The sequence below is a fragment of the Pelophylax lessonae genome (assembly GCF_965119305.1).
Source record: "Pelophylax lessonae genome assembly, chromosome: 1".
NCBI lineage: Eukaryota > Metazoa > Chordata > Amphibia > Anura > Ranidae > Pelophylax > Pelophylax lessonae.
The window spans coordinates 553904832-553927328 of NC_138768.1; the positions used below are offsets into that span (position 1 = coordinate 553904832).

The 22497-nt window shown below is 39.4% G+C and overlaps 1 protein-coding gene across 1 annotated transcript in view; it reads left to right on the plus strand.

Moving 5' to 3' along the window:
* Positions 1-17606, plus strand: part of NRTN (neurturin) — a 234470-nt gene extending 216864 nt beyond the window's left edge. The window contains exon 3 of the mRNA XM_082255465.1: positions 16305-17606. Coding sequence (XP_082111591.1) covers positions 16305-16738 — 434 coding nt within the window. The 3' untranslated portion in view covers positions 16739-17606. The remainder of the gene's footprint in view (positions 1-16304) is intronic.
* The last annotated feature ends 4891 nt before the right edge of the window (positions 17607-22497 follow it).

Consider the following 22497-nt stretch of genomic DNA (forward strand, 5'->3'; position numbering starts at 1 on the left):
AGCCCGAGAAAAAACCAAAACCAAAACCAAACCACCATTAACACAGGCACAACAGGAGCAACAACCAGAGGAACCGAGGGACTGAACGTGATCAACCTCTCCTCCTACAACCTAACACCGGAACAGAAAAAGGTACTATCACTAGGACTGTCTTTTTGCCCCAATAAAACTATGGATACTTTTGAGGCTATAAAGGATATTAACTTATTCGCACGGAATCTATTATTGAAATTCCTGCACCAGAAAAAACCAATAACCCAGGAACAACCCACACCACTGACGGCCGCGGAATTTCGAGCCATCCGAGACCTAAACTTATTACTGGAAGAAGGAGGCCTGAGTGACTCTGAAGAAAATGATGAACCCACAGATAGTGAGGATGAAATAGAGGAAGCCGCAACAACTGACATGTTCCGGAAAAAGTCACACAAATTCCCACCACTAAGTACAAACCCTACCATCGCGCTATTTGTCAGGCAAATGTCAAAAGACGTCGAAAAAATACAAAAAAACACCCGAACAACCAACTTAAATCGCGCACAAAAGAGAGCATTACAAGAATTAAAAGAGATTGAAAATATCACTATCAAACCCTCAGACAAGGGAGGAAACGTCGTCGTGATGGACAACGACCACTATGAATATATGTGTATGCAAATATTGGAAAACAAAAAATGCTATAAAGCCATCTCACCTCTCATGATAGGGAACTACAAGGAGGAATTTTACCAACTAGTAGACAGCGCGTATAATGACAAGGCTATATCTCAACCCCTCTGGGAATTCATTAGAACAAAACATCCGAGAACCCCAACCTTCTACTCACTGCCAAAAATCCATAAGAATCCAACAGACCCACCCGGCAGACCCATAATCTCGGGGAACGGGAATATTACGGAGAAGGCAAGTCAAGTCATAGACAACTACTTAAGACCGCATGTGACCCAACTGACATCATACACAAAGGATACGGTACACCTGCTACAGATCCTGGAAGGCCTCACAGTTCCAAAAGACGCATTACTGGTTACCATAGATGTAGAGGCTTTATATAATAATATTCCTCACTCACACGGCTTAAAAACCGTAGAAAAAACTCTTAACCAACAGAGCAACCGCGACAGGAAGTTTAACCAATTTATCTTGAACATGCTAAAGTTTATATTGAACCACAACACATTCTCTTTCGGTGGAAATTATTACCTTCAGGTCTGCGGAGTTGCCATGGGCACAAGTTGTGCACCTGCCTACGCCAACATATACCTCGGTGACTGGGAAAACGAATTTTTGACAGCAGAAGAAAACTCAGAATACACAGAAAACATCCTCTTGTGGCAAAGATACCTGGATGACATCCTAGTAATCTGGAATGGACCTGAAGATCTCTTGAAAAAATGCCTTGAAAAAATGAACAAAAACAACCATAACATGTTCTTTACCATGTCTTTTCATAAAACCAAAATTCCATTTTTAGACACATACATCTATAAGGACAACCAAGGGAACGTGATGTCAACACTTTATAGAAAAGAAACGGCAGGAAACACAATATTACATGCCACCAGTTTTCATCCGGAATCTCTAAAAAAATCAATCCCCTATAGTCAGTTCCTGAGACTAAAAAGGAACTGCACAAAAGAAATGGACTACAAAAAGGAAGCATATGACTTAAATTTGAGACTACAGGAACGAGGATATACTAAAACGTGCCTCAGAAAGGCATTTAACAAAGTCCAGGAAAAAAACAGACAGGACATCCTCTTCAAGAAACATGCCCCTAAGGCCAAAACGGAACAACCAACAAGGTTGATTTTACGATTTTCCAATGAACATAAACAATTAAAAAAAATACTACAAAAAAATTGGTCTATATTGACCGAAGACCCCAATATAAAAGAATTGGTAACAGAAAAACCACTTGTTACCTACCGGAAAACAACCTCACTACAAGAAACACTGGTTCACAGCGAGTTTAAAACCAAAAAGGATCCTTGCCAGACTAAAGGCACTTTCCCATGCGGATCATGCGCACAATGTTCAGTTATCAAAAAATCCACATATAAGACACTACCAAACGGAGACCAGTTCACCCCAAAACATTTTGCAAACTGCAAGACCAAAGGGGTGGTCTACCTTATGGAGTGCGAATGTGGCAGCTTCTACGTAGGGAAAACGCGACAAGAGTTCGGCATAAGAGTTAACCAGCACTTACAAAGTATGTCCATAAGCAACTTTTATTTACCATTAGGCCGCCATGTGGCCAATCATCACAAAAACCATATGCCCAAAGTCCAATTCTCCATACTGGACAGGATTCATATCCCCCCCAGAGGGGGGGATTGGAATAAAGTGCTCCTCCAGATGGAACTTCGCTGGATAAAGAAACTAAATGCAGCCCACCCACCGGGCCTGAATGAAAATGTCAGCTACCGCCCCTTTTTGGAGGGCTTTGTATCTGGGAAAACAGATTGAGGCACAGTAACAAAAGACCTAACGTCAGATATTTATTTTTCAAAAAAACCCCCCTCCACACATGGAGGACAACCTACCTTGAAAAACACTATCCCCTTTCGGAACTTTCCGATATTACATCTAAAAACACCCTGCTGGGATCGAACATTCCCTGACCAAAATCAAGAACTTCATGTTTCATCCATATCACACATGAACAGCTCTATACTAATTGCTGCTCAAAATAAATAAAATAAATAACCTATTTTTTTATTATTTATTTTTATCTATACTTATTTCTATTATATATAACCTAAATGGCGTTCTCCCGTTTGGATGTTTTCAAAAAAGCCTAAAATTGGCTTCCAAATGGCACGTTATTTAGAATAAATCAATTCACTAATTGCTATACATCGCCTGAAAACTTAAAAGCCTGCTTGTTTTCTCCCCCAAATAAACCTCATCCGGCACAGGTAACCCCGGTGATCAAGACCGGGGAACAAGGAGTTAAGCAGACCTTCTATCATCCTCTGCCAATAGGACCCTGAATTGGGACCCAAACTCCGCCTCCTGTGTCGGCGGCCGCATGAAATGTACCGTTCAGATTGAAGACAGGATGCGCGCGCACCCGCGACGCGTCATCCGGCAAGGATCTTCTGTTACACAAGCATGCGTCTATTGCGCATGCGTGAACGATATAAAAGGCCGGGAATCTCAAACAGGGCGTCACTTCCCTCGAGCTGAGGGACGGTGAGGACGCTCGGACCACGCTACTCGGACCTTCCACCCTTCTTCCCCCTTAACCAAAGGACAAAACTGTAAGTATACCATAGTGCAAAAGATGCACTGATGGTATCTTTATACTGGAATACACTTTTGACAAGACTTTTCCTGTTCACTATATTTAGAACAGGAACAGTTGGACCAGCACCCCACAGTGGAGACCACTGGAACTGTATAGCATTACAAGACCAGTCGGGACAACACGCCACCTAGTGGACAAATGCTGGAACCAATATTGCTTATATAATCCTATGTCACAAAGTAAGTACTAAAACAATATGGAACATATAAAAGTAAATATTGTTCTTAAATATTTAACCAAATACTCCCTTCCATATACAGACCTGACCTAATACGGGTTGATCCAATACCTTCTTCCCTCAACTGGTCTAGAGAATATACTTAACCAGTAAGTACATAACCAATACCACTGGCACATGTACTATAAACATACAAACGTATACTAATACCGCCACCTTATACATCCCAGTAGCTTTATCCTGTTGATTCATATGAGGACCGGAGGACCACAAGCAGGCCCAGGCAATTCTCTATCTAAGTATGTATCACATGACCTACCATGAAACAAATGTCTCAGGATGGTCAAAAAACTAAATACCCTTACTACCATTTCACATATCTTGCAGAGATGGTTGACATTTTTCCTTGACAAAGGCCCCCCGCCGAAACGCGTAGGAATCCAAATACTCTCTCAAAACAAAGATCCAACGCCAACCATAGACGTTTAGACCACAAGAGAGAGACTAATGTCACATTTCCACCATGTCACTTTTTTCATACTATTCTCCTTCACTCTCACCTATGGGTTCTTAGCCCATACATCACATGTAACATATGTTCTGCTAAACCAGAAATGTATGATAATTTCTTTTATGTTATTTTGAAATAAATATTATATTTATACTTAGAATACTTTTGTGTATATTAGCCCCTTTAAAGTCCCACAAACCTTGACTCGAGGCACCAAACCTCTTTCTTCAAAGATATTTAGGGATTATGGCTAAAACTGAACTATAAACTCCTTAAGGAATCGCATACCCTAAAACAATACGTATAAATAGTGAAATAAATATGTAAACTTGTGCCAATGTGCAAACAAGTGCAAAATATACCATGCAAATTTCGCAAGATCACGTAATAAATAATTCAAATTCATACAAAAATATCAAATTGATATAAATCATTTAGTCCATATAAAGTCCATCAAAGTGCAGATAAGGTTCTCCTGTGCTTACTATGTGGATGAATGGGGATAATCCCGCTGTGGTTTTCTACTTACCACAATGCGCTCGGTAGGAAGCATAGAATGATATCTTGCAGTATGGTCCCAGTGTTCTTTAACATCCTGGAATCTGTGATTAAGTTGGTGAGATCTTCGATGGTGGTTCTAAAACATCCCAGAGTTCCCTCATGGAAAAGAAAAGCCATCCATAGTGAACGTTTGAACAATTTTTATTGAAGACAAGAAAAAACTACTCACAAACATAATAAAAATGAAGGCATATATGTCTCGGCACAGTGGTTCGCTGCTCCCGCAGCATGCGCTTCACCGGCCGGAAGTGACGTGGCAGTCCGCTCAGCCAATTGCTAGACGCGTTTCGCTGTCCAATCACAGCGTCATCTGTAGCCCATTCATGCACATAGTAAGCACTTTGATGGACTTTATATGGACTAAATGATTTATATGAATTTGATATTTTTGTATGAAGTATTTATTAAGTGATCTTGCGAAATTTGCACGGTATATTTTGCACTTGTTTGCACATTGGCACAAGTTTACATATATATTTCACTATTTATACGTATTGTTTTAAGCAGCGCTGCAACATTGGGTTCCCATTATTTTAAAGAGCACTAGCACTTTAATTTGCAGCAAGCAGCTTGTGACAGACACTTTTCTAAATTATTCATTTATTTAATTGCACATTACCATAAGCGCGAGGTTATACCAATATACACTTAGATCAGTATTGCTTATCTGGCAGTGTAGGGACCTCATGCATTCCTTCACTGCACCCAAACCGACAGTACAAATTAAAAAGAAAAATGATGTAAAAAAATTTTTCATTTTTTTTTTTTCACCATCTGTATTGTGCAATAGTGTTTCTAACAATAAGGTCCAGCACTGTCACAGCTCTACCACTGAGGAAGAAACCATGGCTCTTCTGTGCCTTTGGAGGCAAAAATGTAGAGCAGGAAAAGACGAGGTTCATGTCCAGCCTACCTGTTCACTCTGGTGTTACTGATCCTTTAACTAATTCACCTGGACCAAAGTTAAGAATAAAAACGATTTAATACACATATAACTCTCTATATCAAAAAATTCCCTTCTAAATGTTTTTTTTTTTCACTCATTGTAAGCTGTGGTAACATGATGTTACAACTCTAAGTCTTCTCCTCTTTTGGTAACTTCCCATTTGGGTCCTTCCCATTGGGTGTCCATGTCAGAGCCCACATGATGTGGCCATCTCTTAAAGCCGAGTTCCACCCAAATGTGGAACTTTCGCTCATTTGTTTCCTCCCCCTCCAGGGCCACATTTGGCACCTTTCAGGGGGGGATGGGGGAACGGGTACCTGTTTATGACAGGTACCCTTCCCCACTTCCGGGAACGGTGCCGCGGCGAAGTGAGGACCTCTCCTCCGCCGCTGAGCCAATCCGAATGCACAGCGCGCTTCGTGCATGTGCAGTAGGGACCCACCTGTGAAGCCGCAAGGCTTCACTGTTGGGCTCTCTGACCGGCAATGGCAGCGGGAGCACCCGACAGCTGATGGAAACATCGGCTGCAGTGCCGACATCGCTGGACTCCAGGACAGGTAAGTGTCCTAATATTAAAAGTTAGCAGCTGCAGTATGTGTAGTTGCTGACTTTTAATTTTTGGAGGGGGGGGGCTGGAGGCTGGAACACTGCTTTAACGTATGTCCAATAGTGGGGATCCCTCATGACTCATAAAAGTTGGATGCCATCAGAGAGGGGCAGCATGGTCTGGCGATGCTGGGGGAGGGAGGGGGGCATCACAGCACTGCAAATCAGCAGTCCTCCCACCCAGAACCAGCAACAATGGGGGACCTGGAGGTGGACTTAGGGGAGTACAGTATATCTGGCTTCACAGGGTAAGGAGAAAAAGCGAAAAAGTAAGTTGGGCCAGAGTGGGACGGAGTAAATGTAAGTATGCTTACTGGAAAAGTACACTAACCAAACCTCCCTAGCCCTCCTGTGCAAAAAGAAAAAAAAAGACCTCCACTCCAATTGCAACCTTACCAGAGTAGGGATAGCCACAATGGTGGTGGCTGGCAGGTATTGTTTGTGGGTGTGTATGTGACGAGGGGGTCCTTAGCTTTAAATATTCCCCATTGAATACGGGTTTCTTTCTTCATTCACAGTTCTGTCTTAAAGTGTTTGTTACCCCCAAAAAAATAAATTAACCACTTAAGCCCCGGAAGATTTTACCCCCTTCCTGACCAGGGGGTATTTTGCGATTCGGCACTGCGTGACTTTAACGGACAATTGCGCTGTCGTGCAATGATGTACCTAAACGAATTTGACGTCCTTTTTTTCCCACAAACAGAGCTTTCTTTTGGTGGTATTTGATCACCTGTGCGATTTTTTGATCACGCGCTATAAACAAAAAAAGAGCGTCAATTTTGCAAAAATAACAATATTTTTCAGATTTTTTTATATGAAATTCCCCCCCAAAAAAAAGTAAAAATCAAAATTTTTTAAAATTTTCAGCCAATTTGTTTTATGCTACCTATGTTTGGTAAAAAAAATTGCAAAAAGCGTATTTTGATTGGTTTGCGTAAAAGTTATCGTGTTTACTAACAAAGGGAAAGATTTTTGTCATTTTTGTTGTTTTTTTTTAACGCGTAATGGCGGCGATCTGCGATTTTTTTTGCGGTACTGCGACTCCGGGGGCGCGCGCTCGCTCCCTAGACCCTCACAAGCTAGTGACGTAGCCCTACGTCACTTTGTCTGTGAGGGGCTGACTGCCGACGTAGATCGGCGTTAGGCAGTCGGCAAGTGGTTAAAGAATGCTTCTGTTCTTTTAATGTGCAAGCTGTAGCATAGTGCTTTCATTTTTTATACTAGCCCTTTGTATCTCCTACTTTACCTGTTTGATCCTGCTTGGTCCTGACTCCCCCCCCCCGAGAGCAGACCACGTTTATCATGGCTGCTGTGCTATCAAATCGTGGTCAGGGTACGTGTCTCCGTCACTGCAGCTCTCCTCTGTGCGTTTCTCCATCCCCCCCCTCCTCCCCCTACCTCTCCCTGTCAGCTCATAGTCAGGAGTGAGAAATCTATCTCCTTCACTCCCCTCCCCACCCCTCTCCGCCTCTCTCCTCTCCTCTAGTATAGACTCACACACTGATCACGAGTCTAAAAAAAAATAATGTGCCTGTCTACCATTAGTAAACCCTGCCCCACCCACACATTTAATTTTCCAGCAGTAAAAATATTGATTTAAAGCATATATATATATGTTTGCTGTACTATCTGGTATATGTCTGATGCTATTAAACTTAATTATTTTTTATTTATTCGTTTTTTTTGTTTTTGTTTTACATGTCCTGTGACTGGCGCCGCGCCAGTTGGCGCTGCACGGCCATAGGGTCAAAGATTGCAGATTCCTCTCCTGACGTATCTTGCATACGTTGGAAGGAATCTGGGCCCCTCCTACTCTGCTCCTTCGGCTGCATACAAGGAAAGGAGAGGGGACACGTGACCGCGACTTCAAGACTAAAATAGAGGTATTTCCCATATGAAAACAAAATAAAAAGATTAACATTGCACTGCTTATATAATAATTTATGTTATGATACAATAATATGGGCCACTTGGGGTAGCCACTTTAGGTAAAGTTTGGCGAGCAAAAATGCTGTTTATCTCTATTCAGGAGCTGCCAAACACTAAATGACTTGTGTCTTAGTAGGAAATATTTACAGTAACTCAAACAAAGCATTCTGAAGGTTTCTTCTAGTTTCCACTCTGTGATTAAAACCATTTCTATGGCCAGAGATAAGTGAAGCATAGATGCCTATGTAATTCATTTTCACCTTGTTTAAAGGCCATAGACATTTTTAATTATTTTTTTGCGCTGTGCAATATTTTGCCCTGCTTTATAGCTTAGTGTGCCTCAGGGCACCCAAATACTAGAACATGTACAACATATGTGAAATGTGGCTGCTATACAGTAGATGAAGTGCATTGCAGCAATTTCAACTATAAACCAGCCCATGAAAAGAGAAAAAAAAAAAAGTCGGGGCATATCACCAACCATTCCCTAGATGTCTGAAGCTTGATGATATCAAATAAGAAAATCTAGTTCTTATACCAGTTAAAAAAAAAAATCAAGCTATTATTTAAACTTTCAAGAAACATTGTTTGTCCAACATCCATTTTACTATTTTAAAAAAACAGGAGGAGAAAGGACTATATATTTATAATTATCCCCATAAATACTATTTAAAGAGAGTGTATACCGATTTTGTATATTTTCTTTTTTCTTTTGATTAATTTTTGTTCTGTAAATATTAAAAACTACATATTAGCATTATATTTATGATTTTCAACCAACATATTGATTTGTAGATGTATTTTCAAGGGTTTACTAGGCTAAACATAGCTTACAGAAAATAAAAATCATCAAGAGGTGAAGCTCAATAGTAGACACATAGCCAAATTTGAATCGGTAGGCACATTTGTCATATGCTTTAAGTGTGCTTTCAAATGCACCATTTCCATTAATAGCCCCCTTTTAACTCGTTCCTTTCCAGGTTATCCTTAGTAAAAAAAAATTGTTTTAGGTGTTCGATCAACTGGCAATATGAATTCAATATTCTGTAGCCATGACAAGCACCTTTTTCTTTTTTTTCTTTTTTTAAGTGGGGAGAACAAGGGCAGTGTCATTGTAAAAAACATTTAGAAGTAACCGTCTATTTACTAAACATACAACTTAGTAGATTTCCACCCTTTATTACATTAAGTAGGCAATCCTCTGATATTGCCTATTAGATGTGTTCTTCCATTTTACCTATTTTCAATCAAAACTAGGTTCATAACAAAGTAAATATCATTGTAGTACAAAAGGAAAATTTTTGAATATTATTTTTTAAAATTCACATACGTTGTATCAATGATAGCACCTTTCTACAATCTGTGCTTCCCTGTTTTATTTGGTATTTTAGTGACTGGGTTTTGCATATTTTTTAACCTCTTCCCCTCTTCTTTCGGCTATAGCGTGGGCTTACACTATCATTGCCCGTGATCGTGTTGCCCACGTGCCCCCTAAGGCATGCATCGACAGGGATATGTGATCGCTGTGGCCTTTGGACACAGCTGATCACAGATTGGGGTAAAGAGCCAATCACAGAGGCTTTTTACCATGTGACCAGCTGTGTCCAGTCACAGCTGATCACACTGTAAACAGGATTAGTCGGTTATTGGTAGTCCCTTCCTCACACTAACGTGTGAGGAGAGCCGATAACCGGCAAATCTACACAGGGACATCTTCACTGATAATCAGGGAACTGATCAGTGTCCTGATTATCAGTACATCCCCAACAGTGCCCACAAATGTTGCTAATCTCTACCCATCAGTCCTGCCAATCAGTGCCCATCAGTGCTGCAAAGCAGTGCCCATCAGTGCTGCCTGTTAGTGCTCATCTGTGCTGCCTGTCAGTGCCCATCAGTGATGCCTTTCAAAGCCACCTATTAGTGCCACCTATCAGTGACCATCAGTGACACCTATCAGTGCCACCTATCAGTGCACATCAATACTACCAATCAGTGCCCATCAGTGCAGCCTATCACTGTCTATCAGTGCAGCCTCATCATTGCACATCAGTGAAGAAGAAAGATTTCTTATTTAGAAACTTTTAAAACAAAAACTAAGAAACTTTTTTTTTTTTTTCAAACTCTTCGGTAATTTTTTCCTTGTTTAGCAAAAAATAAAAAAACACAGTGATGATTAAATACCACCAAAATAAAGCTCTATCTGTCTCAAAAAAATGATAAATATTTTGCTTGGGTAGTGTTGCATGACAATTGTCATTTAAAGTGTGACAGCGCTGAAAGCTGAAAGTTGGCCTGGGCAGGAAGGGGGTGAAAGTTCCCAGTAGGAAAGTGGTAAAGGAAGAAATAAAGGTTTGTTAAACAGGCAACCTCATGTCCCCCTTCATACCCTTTGTAGCGGCCCCTTTGGCATCGAGTGAATAACGAGAGGAGAGCTTCTGATGGGTGCAGTACTTTTATTCTTTTGCATCAAAGGTGTGCAGGAGGGTTGAACGTTGTTCTCTTTAGCACCGTGAGCACCGTAAACCGTAAGCATCATAAACACCATAGCACCATGAAAACTGTAAAACGACATACAATACATTTGTTTACAGTGATCACCAAAAAGGGGATTAGAAGGTTAATTACGAATGTGAAGTTACAAGGTGGATTACAGTTGTCTGCACACATATCTAAATGACATTAAACATCTAAGGAAACATGGCCACATGCAGGATGCTTTGGATTATCTATAGCATATTTAAACTAACAGCATGGACAAAATTTATATCTAACAACATATACTTCTATATATATAATGCACTCTTACTGCATACCTCGCTCCGCTTGCCAAGGGGTGCAAACTTTAAACCTTAGAAATCCTCTCTTTAGCAATCGCCTTTCCATTAAATGCTGCTGACATGCTCTGTATGAAATCTGAGTCACAAGAAAGTTTACCTCAGAGCTAGAGAAGGAGGAGTAGGAGGAGTGGTCTAGTGGTTCTGCTGATTAAACATTCCTCAGGAAACCAAAAGGAAGGCAGAAAGGTTCCACCTGGCAGTAAGTGCTGAACAAAGATTTAAAGTGATAAGCGGACAATTACACCCTTGCTCCCACTTCTGAACAATCCACTTTTCCATCCGGGTCTCGAACAGCCTGGGGTGTTTTCTTGGTGGACCTCGCACATGTACCGTGGGGATCGAAAGTTTGGGCACCCCAGGTAAAAATTTGTATTAATGTGCATAAAGAAGCCAAGGAAAGATGGAAAAATCTCCAAAAGGCATCAAATTACAGATTAGAAATTCTTATATGTCAACAAAAGTTAGTTAAAAGTTGTATTGCAGCTAGTGGCACAGGGAACATCTCACGAGTAGAAGGATAAATGGATTCAATAAAATTTCAGCAAATTTTGGATGGTAACTTGATGCCATCTGTGAAAAAGCTGAAGTTAAAGAGAGCATGGCTTCTACATATGGATAATGATCCTAAACACACCTCAAAATCCATGGGGGATTACATCAAGAGGCGTAAACTGAAGGTTTTGCCATGGCCTTCACAATCTCCTGACCTCAACATAATTGAAAATCTATGGATAGACATTAAAAGAGCACTGCGTGACAGACAGCCCAGAAATCTCAAAGAACTGGAAGACTTTTGTATGGAAGAATGGGCAAAGATACCTCAAACAAGAATTGAAAGACTCTTGGCTGGCTACAAAAAGCGTTTACAAGCTGTGATACTTGCCAAAGGGGGCAGTACAAGATATTAACTCTGCAGGGTGCCCAAACTTTTGCAGACACCCTTTTTTTTGTTTTCTGTTATTTTGAAAGTGTAAATAATGGAAATAAAATCTAACTTTTGTTGACATATTATAAGAATTTCTAATCTGTATTTTGATGTCTTTTGGAGATTTTTCCATCTTTCCTTGGCTTCTTTATGCACATTAATACAAATTTTTACCTGGGGTGCCCAAATTTTCGATCCCCACTGTATGCCACTTCCTCAAGTCCCATTCCTTTCCTTCCTGGCCCTCTATCTAAGAAACCTATGAAGCTCTGTCCTTCACCACTGGCTTATCCCTTTATGGAGCACCTTCACATTCCAAAAAAATGGCCTTTGAGCACATCTGCTCACACTCTCCTGGGGTCTCAGGTACTATCTCAATGATTTACTTTTCCTTGAGTGTGGTTGGTTGTATTTTTGCAAATGTAAGAGGCTACTGATATTTGTTTGCCCCAAACATGTCTTACCCTTTTCTCAAAACAGTATATTGATTCTGGTAGAACTAGTTCATGTGAAAGCGAATACTATATTTTCAAGGCTCCTACAGTACAAACAATTTTCCAAGATAAAGAATAAACCTCTCGTTTTCCAATCACAAGGACTGCCTTGTTTTTAATTGATAACCTTAAGGTAACATATAGTCTAGATAAGCTTAATGTAAATAGTCTTATCTATATTTGTCATTTTATTTTTAAAACCATGTATGGTATGTAATAATATATATGTAAGGAGTGGGAATTTTGCTTATTACATACGGTATGCAGGCTTTGATTCCTGCTGTGCTGTACAATTGTTGCGCTTTACTGACCTGTTGCACAGTCTCTATCAGTCAGCCAGCCTAATAAATTCAATGCACTGCCTTTGTGGATTATGGCTTATCTCAACTGGTAAGCATATATGCAAAGCCAATGTAGCAGCTAAACTACTGTGCCTCCAGTGACAAATACAAAATTAGGAACAAGCAAGAATTTAAAAATGTCATGTGAAGTAAACATTGCAAAAAGAACTCAAAATATGCGCTCACTGAAAATATTGTATACTCTCCCTTTAACATTAACATTTTCCGTATAGGCCATGTATACATGTACAAGAGGTGAAAATATAACTTTGTAATCACTTTTCTAAAAGGTAAATACTATTTTTAAGCTCAAATTCGCAATGTAACATTTTTCTTTTATTAAATAAGCTTTAACAATTGCACAAACTGAACAACAATTGTCTATCTTTGTACTAAATTCAGTTATTGTCACTTATTTATGCTATCTGGCCTTGCCTGTGTTGTCATTTTATCAAAATTAATAATTGAAATGCCAGAAATAACTGTTTAATATACAGTATCTCACAAAAGTGAGTGCACCCCTCGCATTTTTGTAAATATTTTATTATATCTTTTCATGTGACAACACTGAATAAATTACACTTTGCTACAATGTAAAGTAGTGAGTGTACAGCTTTGTATAACAGTGTAAATTTGCTGTCCCCTTAAAATAACTCAAAACACAGCTACTAATGTCTAAACCCCGAGCAGCAAAAGTTAGTACACCCATAAGTTAAAATGTCCAAATTGGGCCCAATTAGCCATTTTCCCTCCCCGGTGTCATGTGACTCATTTGTGTTACAAGGTCTCAGGTGTGAATGGGGAGCAGGTGTGTTAAATTTGGTGTTGTTATCGCTCTCACTCTCTCATACTGGTCACTGGAAGTTCAACATGGCACCTCATGGCAAAGAACTCTCTAAGTATCTGAAAAAAGAATTGTTGTTCTACATAAAGATGACCTAGGCTATAAGAAGGTGGCAAATACCCTGAAACTGAGCTGCAGCACTGTGGCCAAGACCATACAGCAGTTTAACAGGAGAGGTTCCACTCAGAACAGGCCTCGCCATAGCTGATCAAAGAAGTTGAGCACATGTGCTCAGCGTCATATCCAGAGGTTGTCTTTGGGAAATAGATGTAGATTTAAGGGACCATGTCCTGTGGTCCGATGAGACCAAGATAAACTTATTTGGTTCAGATGGTGTCAAGCGTGTGTGGCGGCAACCAGGTGAGGAGTACAAAGACAAGTGTGTCTTGTCAAGCATGGTGGTGGGAGTGTCAGTCTGGAGCTGCATAAGTGCTTCTGGCACTGGAGAGCTACAGTTCATTGAGGGAACCGTGAATGCCAACATGTACTGTGACATACTGAAGCAAAGCATGATCCCCTCCCTTCGGAGACTGGGCCGCAGGGCAGTATTCCAACGTGATAGCGACCCCAAATACAGCTCCAAGATCACTGTCTTGCTAAAGAAGCTGAGGGTAAAGGTGATGGTCTGGCCAAGCATGTCTCTAGACCTAAACCCTATTGAGCATCTGTGGGGCACCCTCAAACGGAAGTTGGAGGAGCGCAAGGTCTCCAGCATCCACCAGCTCCCTGATGTCGTCATGGAGGAGAGGACTCCAGCGGCAACCTGTGAAGCTCTGGTGAATTCCATGCCCAAAAGGGTTAAGGCAGTGCTGGAAAATAATGGTGGCCGCACAAAATATTGATGCTTTTGGCCCAATTTGGACATTGTCACTTAGGGGTGTACTCACTTTTGTTGCCAGCGGTTTAGACATTAATGGCTGTGTGTTGAGTTATTTTGAGGGGAAAGCAAAGTTACACTGTTATACAAGCTGTACACTCACTACTTTACATTGTAGCAAAGTGTAATTTCTTCAGTGTTGTCACATGAAAAGATATAGTAAAATATTTACATAAATGTGAGGGGTGTACTCACTTTTGTGAGATACTGTACACACATGCACATGGTTTTTAATGGCATCCCAATCTTAGTCTGTAGGGTTCAATATTGAGTTGGCCCACACGTTGCAACTATAACAGCTTCAACTCTTCTGGGAAGGCTGTCCACAAGGTTTAGGATTGTGTCTATGGGAATATTTGACCATTCTTACAGAAGTGCATTTGTGAGGTCAGGCACTGATGTTGAATGAGAAGGCCTGGCTTGCAGTCTCCGCTCTAATTCATCCCAAAGGTGTCCTATCGGGTTGAGGTTGTTGTGCAGGCCAGTGAAGTTCCTCCACCCCAAACTCGCTCATCCACACTATATTGCCAAAAGTATTTGACCACCCCTCCAAATCATTTGGTGGAGGGTGGGATTATGGTGTGGTGTTGTTTTTTCAGAGGTCGAGCTTGGCCACTTAGTTCAGTAAAGGGAACTCTTAAGGCATCAACATACCAAGACATTTTGGATAATTTCATGCTCCCGACTTTGTGTGAACAGTTTGGGGATGGCCACTTCCTGTTCCAACATGACTGTGCACCAGTGCACAAAGAAAGGTCCATAAAGACATGGATGAGCAAGTTTGGGGTGGAGGAACTTGACTGTCCTGCACAAAGTCCTGACCTCAACCTGACAGAACACCTTTGGGAAGAATTAGAGTGTGAGCCAGGCCTTCTCATCCAACACAACCTCATAAACCTCACAAATGTGCTTCTGGAAGAATAGTCAAACATTCCCACAGACACACTCCTACACCTTGTGGACAGCTTTCCCAGAAGAGTTGAAGCTGTTATAGCGGCAAAGGGTGGGCCAACTCAATATTGAACCCTATGGACTAAGACTGGGATGCCATTAAAGTTCATGTGCGGGTAAAGGCAGATGTCCCAATACTTTTGACAATATATATATATATATATATATATATATATATATATATAGATATATAGATATATAATTATATGCAGATTTGGTTTCATGTTCAAGGGGTAGGACATGCAAATTAGTAACTTATGTCACATCCATTACCCCAGTTATGAACCTGTTTCCTTCCAACCCTCACCTGCACAAGCCTTGATGCAGGGGGGTTGGTAAAGCCTCCAAAACATGTTGGTTATTGTTTTTAAGCTCATTAAGAATAAAAGATAAACTGAACTCTCAGCTATACATCTGCTACTCATTTCAGTCTACCAAACCTACTTCTTTCAATACAGAGACCTCCTATTTGGATGTCTTGGACCTCCTCTTTTGACCTGATAGAAGCAGCCTCTTAACGAAAATATCAAAAAATTGAATTACCTACCTACCTAAATCCTTCCCATATCTTTATTTTTTGTGTTTGACTAGGTTACAGATGAATACCACCTTTTTTCTTTTTTTTTGTAGTATGGATTGAGTGGGAAAGGTTTACAATCTCTTGCATATTATATTGATGTTTATAACTCTGATTAGTAACACTAACAATATATTTTGGCTGGTGGAGTAATTTATTTTGATATGAGCTAAGACACAAGGAAGGGTGTCTAAATAGTCTAGGAAATATGTCCAGAAACATACATTTGGTGAGTTAGTAACAAATATGGTGCTATTGCCCTATACTGTATCTGATTCCAAAGTTGTGAGAGAGATGTTGGAAAGTTTCAAACGTTTACATAAAAAGGTGTCATATTTTCTTTATGATTGATGATATTTGATTATATTACAGATTTGGCCACTCATTATTTACTCTGACATTTCTTTTCAGACACTGCTCTTTTCGAAAGCTACACTCAAGGGGAGATACGAGAGCTTGTATCTACTCTGGTAGAAAGGTACAGCCAGTCCTTGCATTCTGGAGACGACCCAAAAAATGTACCCAGGATGAAGAGAGCACGTGTTCGAAAACAGCCATGCACCATAAAGGAGCTGGAAGTCAGAGTCAGCGAGCTGGGGCTAGGATATGTATCAGACGAGACAGTCCTATTTCGCTATTGCAGTGGTACATGCGAAGCTGCTGTGCGCAACTACGACCTCTCTTTACAGAGCATTCGAGGAAAAAAGAAAATAAAAAAAGAGAAAGTGAGAGCAAGACCTTGCTGCAGGCCTCTAGCATACGATGACGATATTTCTTTTCTGGACTCCAAAAACCATTACCATACTATCAAAGAGGTCTCAGCTAAAGACTGTGGCTGCGTCTGACAAATACTGATAATTAAAAGAAAAATAATGAGTATGTCCTATCTCTGCTGTTTTTGTCACCTGGAAACAGGAGTTCACAAGCTTTATCATTTCTACCTCACTTAATTATAATGAATGAAGACCTAAGCAAATGGTTTCGAAAAATCAAAACAACTTGATGGATTTGGACAGTTGAAAGTCCTCTGCAACATATATAGAGTTTGGATACCTTGGCCCCTCTATTTTGTGACATTTCTGTGCAGTAAACATGGAGAAATTAAAAGGGAATTTGGTTTTGCGCTGCATGTGGAATCTCCTTCCTTGTTACTATGATAAACTAAATACCAGTTCACTTTAAAGGCTGTCTAGCCAGTTCATCTTCCAATAGCCACTTTCAAAGTTTCAGGGCTTGATTTAACCAACAGAATACACAATTTGCTACTTTGCAAACAGATGTGAGTGGGGACCATTGTAAAACATATTAAGCAGTTATTGTTATCTGTGCCAAAAATCCTAGCTTTTTTCACTTTAAAAATGTGTGACTTGTTGCTGGTGTGCATTTTACTATGCAGTTACAACAGCCTAATCAATATACAGACGACAGATTATCAACAATATTTAATTATATATGTGCACGTTTTGCCTGTAAATGTCGTTGAATGCCTATTGGTATGGGTTGACATTTTTCCCATAAGGGTATTATTTATAAGTGTTATGAAGACCTTTCACAGCAGGCCAGGATTGGATATAATAGAGATATGACCTACCCTATTATCTTCACATAGTCATGATGAACTTTTGTATTTACATTTTACATGCTTGTATAAATACAAATGATGAGCTATTTTAGTACAAAGATGTTGCAATTTACCCAGAATCCATTAGATGTGGCTTAACAGAAATGTTAGGAACAATCATTTTGTCCCATAGATGCTTAAACTCCGTTCTAAAGTCCATCCAAAACAAATGGTTTCACATTTGCTGGAAAGGTGCAGGATATAGCCATCTGCTGTAATTGCGACTCACATGCTTGCATATTTATAGGTTTGTGACCCTATATATGTTTGTAAAATCAGCAGTGAGATCCATTAGCACTGTCATCTGTCACATCCCTGGCAGACTTTGCTTAGCAGCAGCATCATTAAGCCTTGCTTGCCCCAGTGGAAAATACCGTAGGGGGCCAGGTGAAAACACTGATCTATTCAATGGCAAAAGTTGCATTTATTCTTTCCTGGACAACTTATTTATTCTAGATGAATAGATGTTGTTTGCTGAAATAGAAAATTAGATCTTTAGGATTCTTTGCACTATTACAACTTACAGTTAAAGCTAGCTGCATCTATATTTTCAGCTATAATTAATCCTCTTAAAATATAATGGCTAATCTTTTCTACGTCTTCAAAGCCTTTGTTTAAATGGCAACGACACTTTCCCATGGAAAAAACTGTAGACATACAGTACATGTATGGAATATAATACAAAGGGCTAAAAACTTTCTAAATTGTATAAGAATTACCGTACAAAAATAAATGTGTTGTGTACAATTCTTTTATTAAACATTAGAAAACATATATTTAAATCGAACCAATTATACCTGTAGGTATTCATCCTAGCATGCTTGCACTTGTTTTACTCTCTTTTGAAGAGCTAAAGTTCAAGAAAAGTGATTGTATACCAATACCCACAAGTTAAATTATATGTATAGTCAAAACGTATTTTTAGTTTTGGATAGAGTAGGGAAAGATAAACTCCTGCCAGTTTATTTTTTGCTGTATATGTACCATTGAGAAGATTTCCTTTTCACTTCCTATCCCAGAGATGCAACTGGAAGTTAGTGGAACTCTCCCAAAGTGAAGACAATTCCCACTAAAGTCCGGTACATATGTAGCGAAAGTCAACCTGTTCAGCAGTTCAACAGAAGACTAACAACTGGCTTCTTCGAACAGTCTTGCTGGAAAACTGGAATTCGATCAGCACTTGCAACCACTGGCAGCAGATGCTGATCAGTGTATTCTGGTGGGGGGGAGTCTACCTGTCAGAATACAATAGCACAGTGGGAGAGATCCCCGCATCAAACATCATTGCCACGACAGAAAATACTGCAAAGGAAAATGGACTTTGAAGGCACCATAACTAAAATCTGATTAAAAATCAACTGTCTTCATTTAACATATTATTAAAATACATATTGTATGAACAAGTCAACTATACATAGATATAATTCATGATAAAAATAATCTGCCCTGTCTATGGTTGTCCAGGTCCCCCCCCCCCCCCCCCCCGAAGTAACTAGTAAATGGTGTAAACAGACTTGAAAATATCACTTGGTTTGGGGAGTTGCAGCAACCTCGGGGCATCTAGATCTAAGCATTTCTCTTATAGATATGTAACTGGTCAATACATATCTATAATGATATTAAACCATATAGATATGTATTGACCCATTACTTGTATCTACTTAGAGATATTTCTATAAGCTCCTGAAGAAGCACTTAGTCACGAAACATGTTGAGTTGGATCTAGATGCCTGAGGTGGCTGCAATTTCCCAACCAAGTGAGTAGTACCAAGTGAGTAGTACCTGTATAGTTGAATTTCTCATACAATATGTATTTTAATAATATGTGAAATAAAGACAGTTGATTTTTAATCAAGTGTTTGTTATGGTGCCTTTAAAGTCCTGTTTCCTTTGCGGTAATTTCAGTTGTGACTGAAATTCAGGAAGTGGCACAGTTCTACAATTATATGTCCACGGTTTCACTCAATCTGTGGTGACATATATCCCCTTTGAATATAAGTCACACGTCATTGCAGTGATGTGGAGATCTGTCAGGTTTTTTTTTTTTTTTGCTGTTTGAGCAAAATAAAAAACAAACTGAACGTGTATACCCAACTTTATACAGTTGTTCCCAAAACATGTGTTCCCATTGGAAGATATTACCTTATCTATTGTTCTGGGGACAATCCAAACTTTTAGAGTTGTCCCCAGAACATGCATTCTCATTGGAAGACTTGCCTTTACCTATTGTTCTGTGGGACAACTCTAAAATGTTGGATAGCTCATCACATTCCATTTCAGAGACAACAGTAACCACAACAAAGATAGGGATAATCTGCCCAATTGGGACACGTACAGCAATAACAACTTGACAGAGAGTCTAACCCTTTCCTATTTTGTCCAAAACTGTAGTTTTGCCCAGAGATAAATTGTATTGCCTTTTTTAAGTGATTCATTTTAAAGCAACAATGTTTTATTAAGTGCATTAAGTGCATAGTAGCTGCAGCTGATACACAGCAGCCGTGTACTTTCTGCACCCAGGTCTAAACTGCTAAACCTGATGATCTATGAGTCTTATCTATGGGATAAAAATATGACAAAAAATTTTACTTTTACACACCTTTTTAATGATTTTATGTTAAATCACAAAATAAAAGATATTAGCAATTCAACATGAAGTTCTAAAAAAAACAAAAAGCAAAGTTAAACTTCATGTAAGTAGAAAATAAGCACTAAGGAGTGATTTAAAAATATTTTAAAATATATTAAAAAAGAAAGAATGCTCAATTTGCTAGGATAAAGTCTCTTCTACTGTCTACTTGAGTTGAGATGTGGTGTTTTTAGTCTCAATAGCACTTCTTGCTTTATCACATCACATCTGCTTCTCTGTTAGGCACATTTTCACAATAGTCCAGTCCAATTCCTTTCAGTCCATACATTTGGCAAACTTCCTCCAATCCACCTTCTGCTTATATTGTTGACCATCCGATATCTCCTCTGTCTATCTGTCTCATTCAGTCCACAACACTTGTTATCCACTTTTTTAATTCTTCTGCTTCAATCATTCTACACTATTGACTGCCTCATCTCTTTTACCTTCTGTAGCTTCTGTGCACTGTGCCCACAACATCTTGTCCACTTAACCCACTATTTTTTTTTTTTACATATGATCATTCTGCTTCAGCCCAGCATTTTCCCTCTCTGACACTTTTGCACACTCTCACATGCAGTTTACGCAATATTAGACCTCTCTAGACAGGCCAACAGCTATAGCTGTAATGTTCTGGAGGGGTCTTCTATTGAAGATCCAGGCAGCTTTCAACTGGTGTTGGGGAGTAGATCTGGTGAATATCCCTGTGCCCTTGCGTGCATTCTCCACCAGCAGAAACAATATGGTGCACCACTTAGAATAGCTACTGTAGTACTTCTGAGGACATTTTTTTTTAAAAAGCTATAGAAATGATGACAAACAGAATGAATATTATTAAGCATTACAGTTCTTCCTTACAAGCTAGTGGTTAGATGAGGTGAATAATCTTGATAGGTTCCGTAGGATCAAAGATGCTGCGCTGCACTACAGATATTTATACCCATGCACCTCCAGAGCCTGGTACTGGCTCACAAATAGTTCTTCTCCGCCTCCAATTCAATAGTAGAAACAAGAGAAATAGATTCACCACAGATTCAAAGCCATTGTTAAGGATGTAATGAATGATCCACTGTAAGACAGACCAGCTACCCCTCAAAGGACAGAGTTTCAGATGGTATGTCTTTTTTGATAAATCCTCAATCAATAGCCCATTGCAAGACAGCTCATCGGAAATGCCGCTGTCTGAAAGAGAGAGGCGCTTTGGCGCATTGGACCATTCACTAAATTCTTATGGCTTTTATTGTGAAGTACAGCTTCCTTTATTTTTTTCTGCTAAATTTGCTTGTTAGTTGTTTGCCTAATCACGGTGTGTAAATTAAAACATAATAAAGAATACAGTCAAACCCATTTACTAAGGTAGCTCAGATTTTAGTTTGATGCATTCAAATTAAAAGATGATACTTTCCTTTTTAAATCTTAACTGCTATTTACACTGCCTAATACATGCATTCTAATATCTGACCTACTATTGACCATTGGCTTCCTGTCACTTCTGATTAAAGCCAAAAAAATGAGAAACATACAAAAAGGGAATAATCTTCCATATTGGCCTTTCTGCTAATGATATCAGAAAGCTAATGAGAATTTTAGGACCTTTGTAGAATTTGGCAGGGATTTCTAGTTAAGCACTTGGTAGGCAAAACACAGTAAAAGCCCTTATTGTTTCAGCCTGTTTTGATCTCTGAATTTATGTTCCCGCTGGGGGTTACATTTCTATGCTCTGAAACAGGTTCTGTTTAAGCCTGCCCCTGAAGATAGTGAGATGATGATTCCACAGGTAATAGTCACCCTCTAGTGGATTTAATGCTAAAATGTTATGATCACATAAACATGATTTCTGCCTGTTTAATGACAAATTACAAGTAGAATAATGCTTACTACTGAATTTAGCTATAGAACAGCTACAGCTGACTAAGTATCAGATGTGGGTTCAATTAATAATTTATTTATGCAAGACAAAATTCTTTGGTAGGAAAAAATTAGGAGAGTTACTGTTAGATGCATATAAATAGGGGAGCAAAGTGAATATTTTATTATTTAAGTTCAATCATTATTCTCTCAGTTTTGTGAACTCCATGGAACCATTTTGATATTGGCAAACATAACGTGGTGCCCTGCTTTTATAATATTTGTACTGTGTCATGTACGATCTACAAGACAATATCTGCAGCATAAAAGAGGAGTAGTTTAGGATCATTATTGTGTATGGAGGTTGTTTCTCTTAGTCCACATTTTATAGTCTTCATGGCAACCTTCCTGCAAATGGTGCTGTAAAGTTTGGATAAAGCCAAGCTAAATGCAGAAGAAGCCATGTGAAAATTCAGCTGTGCCATGCTATTAGACTACGCGTTCTT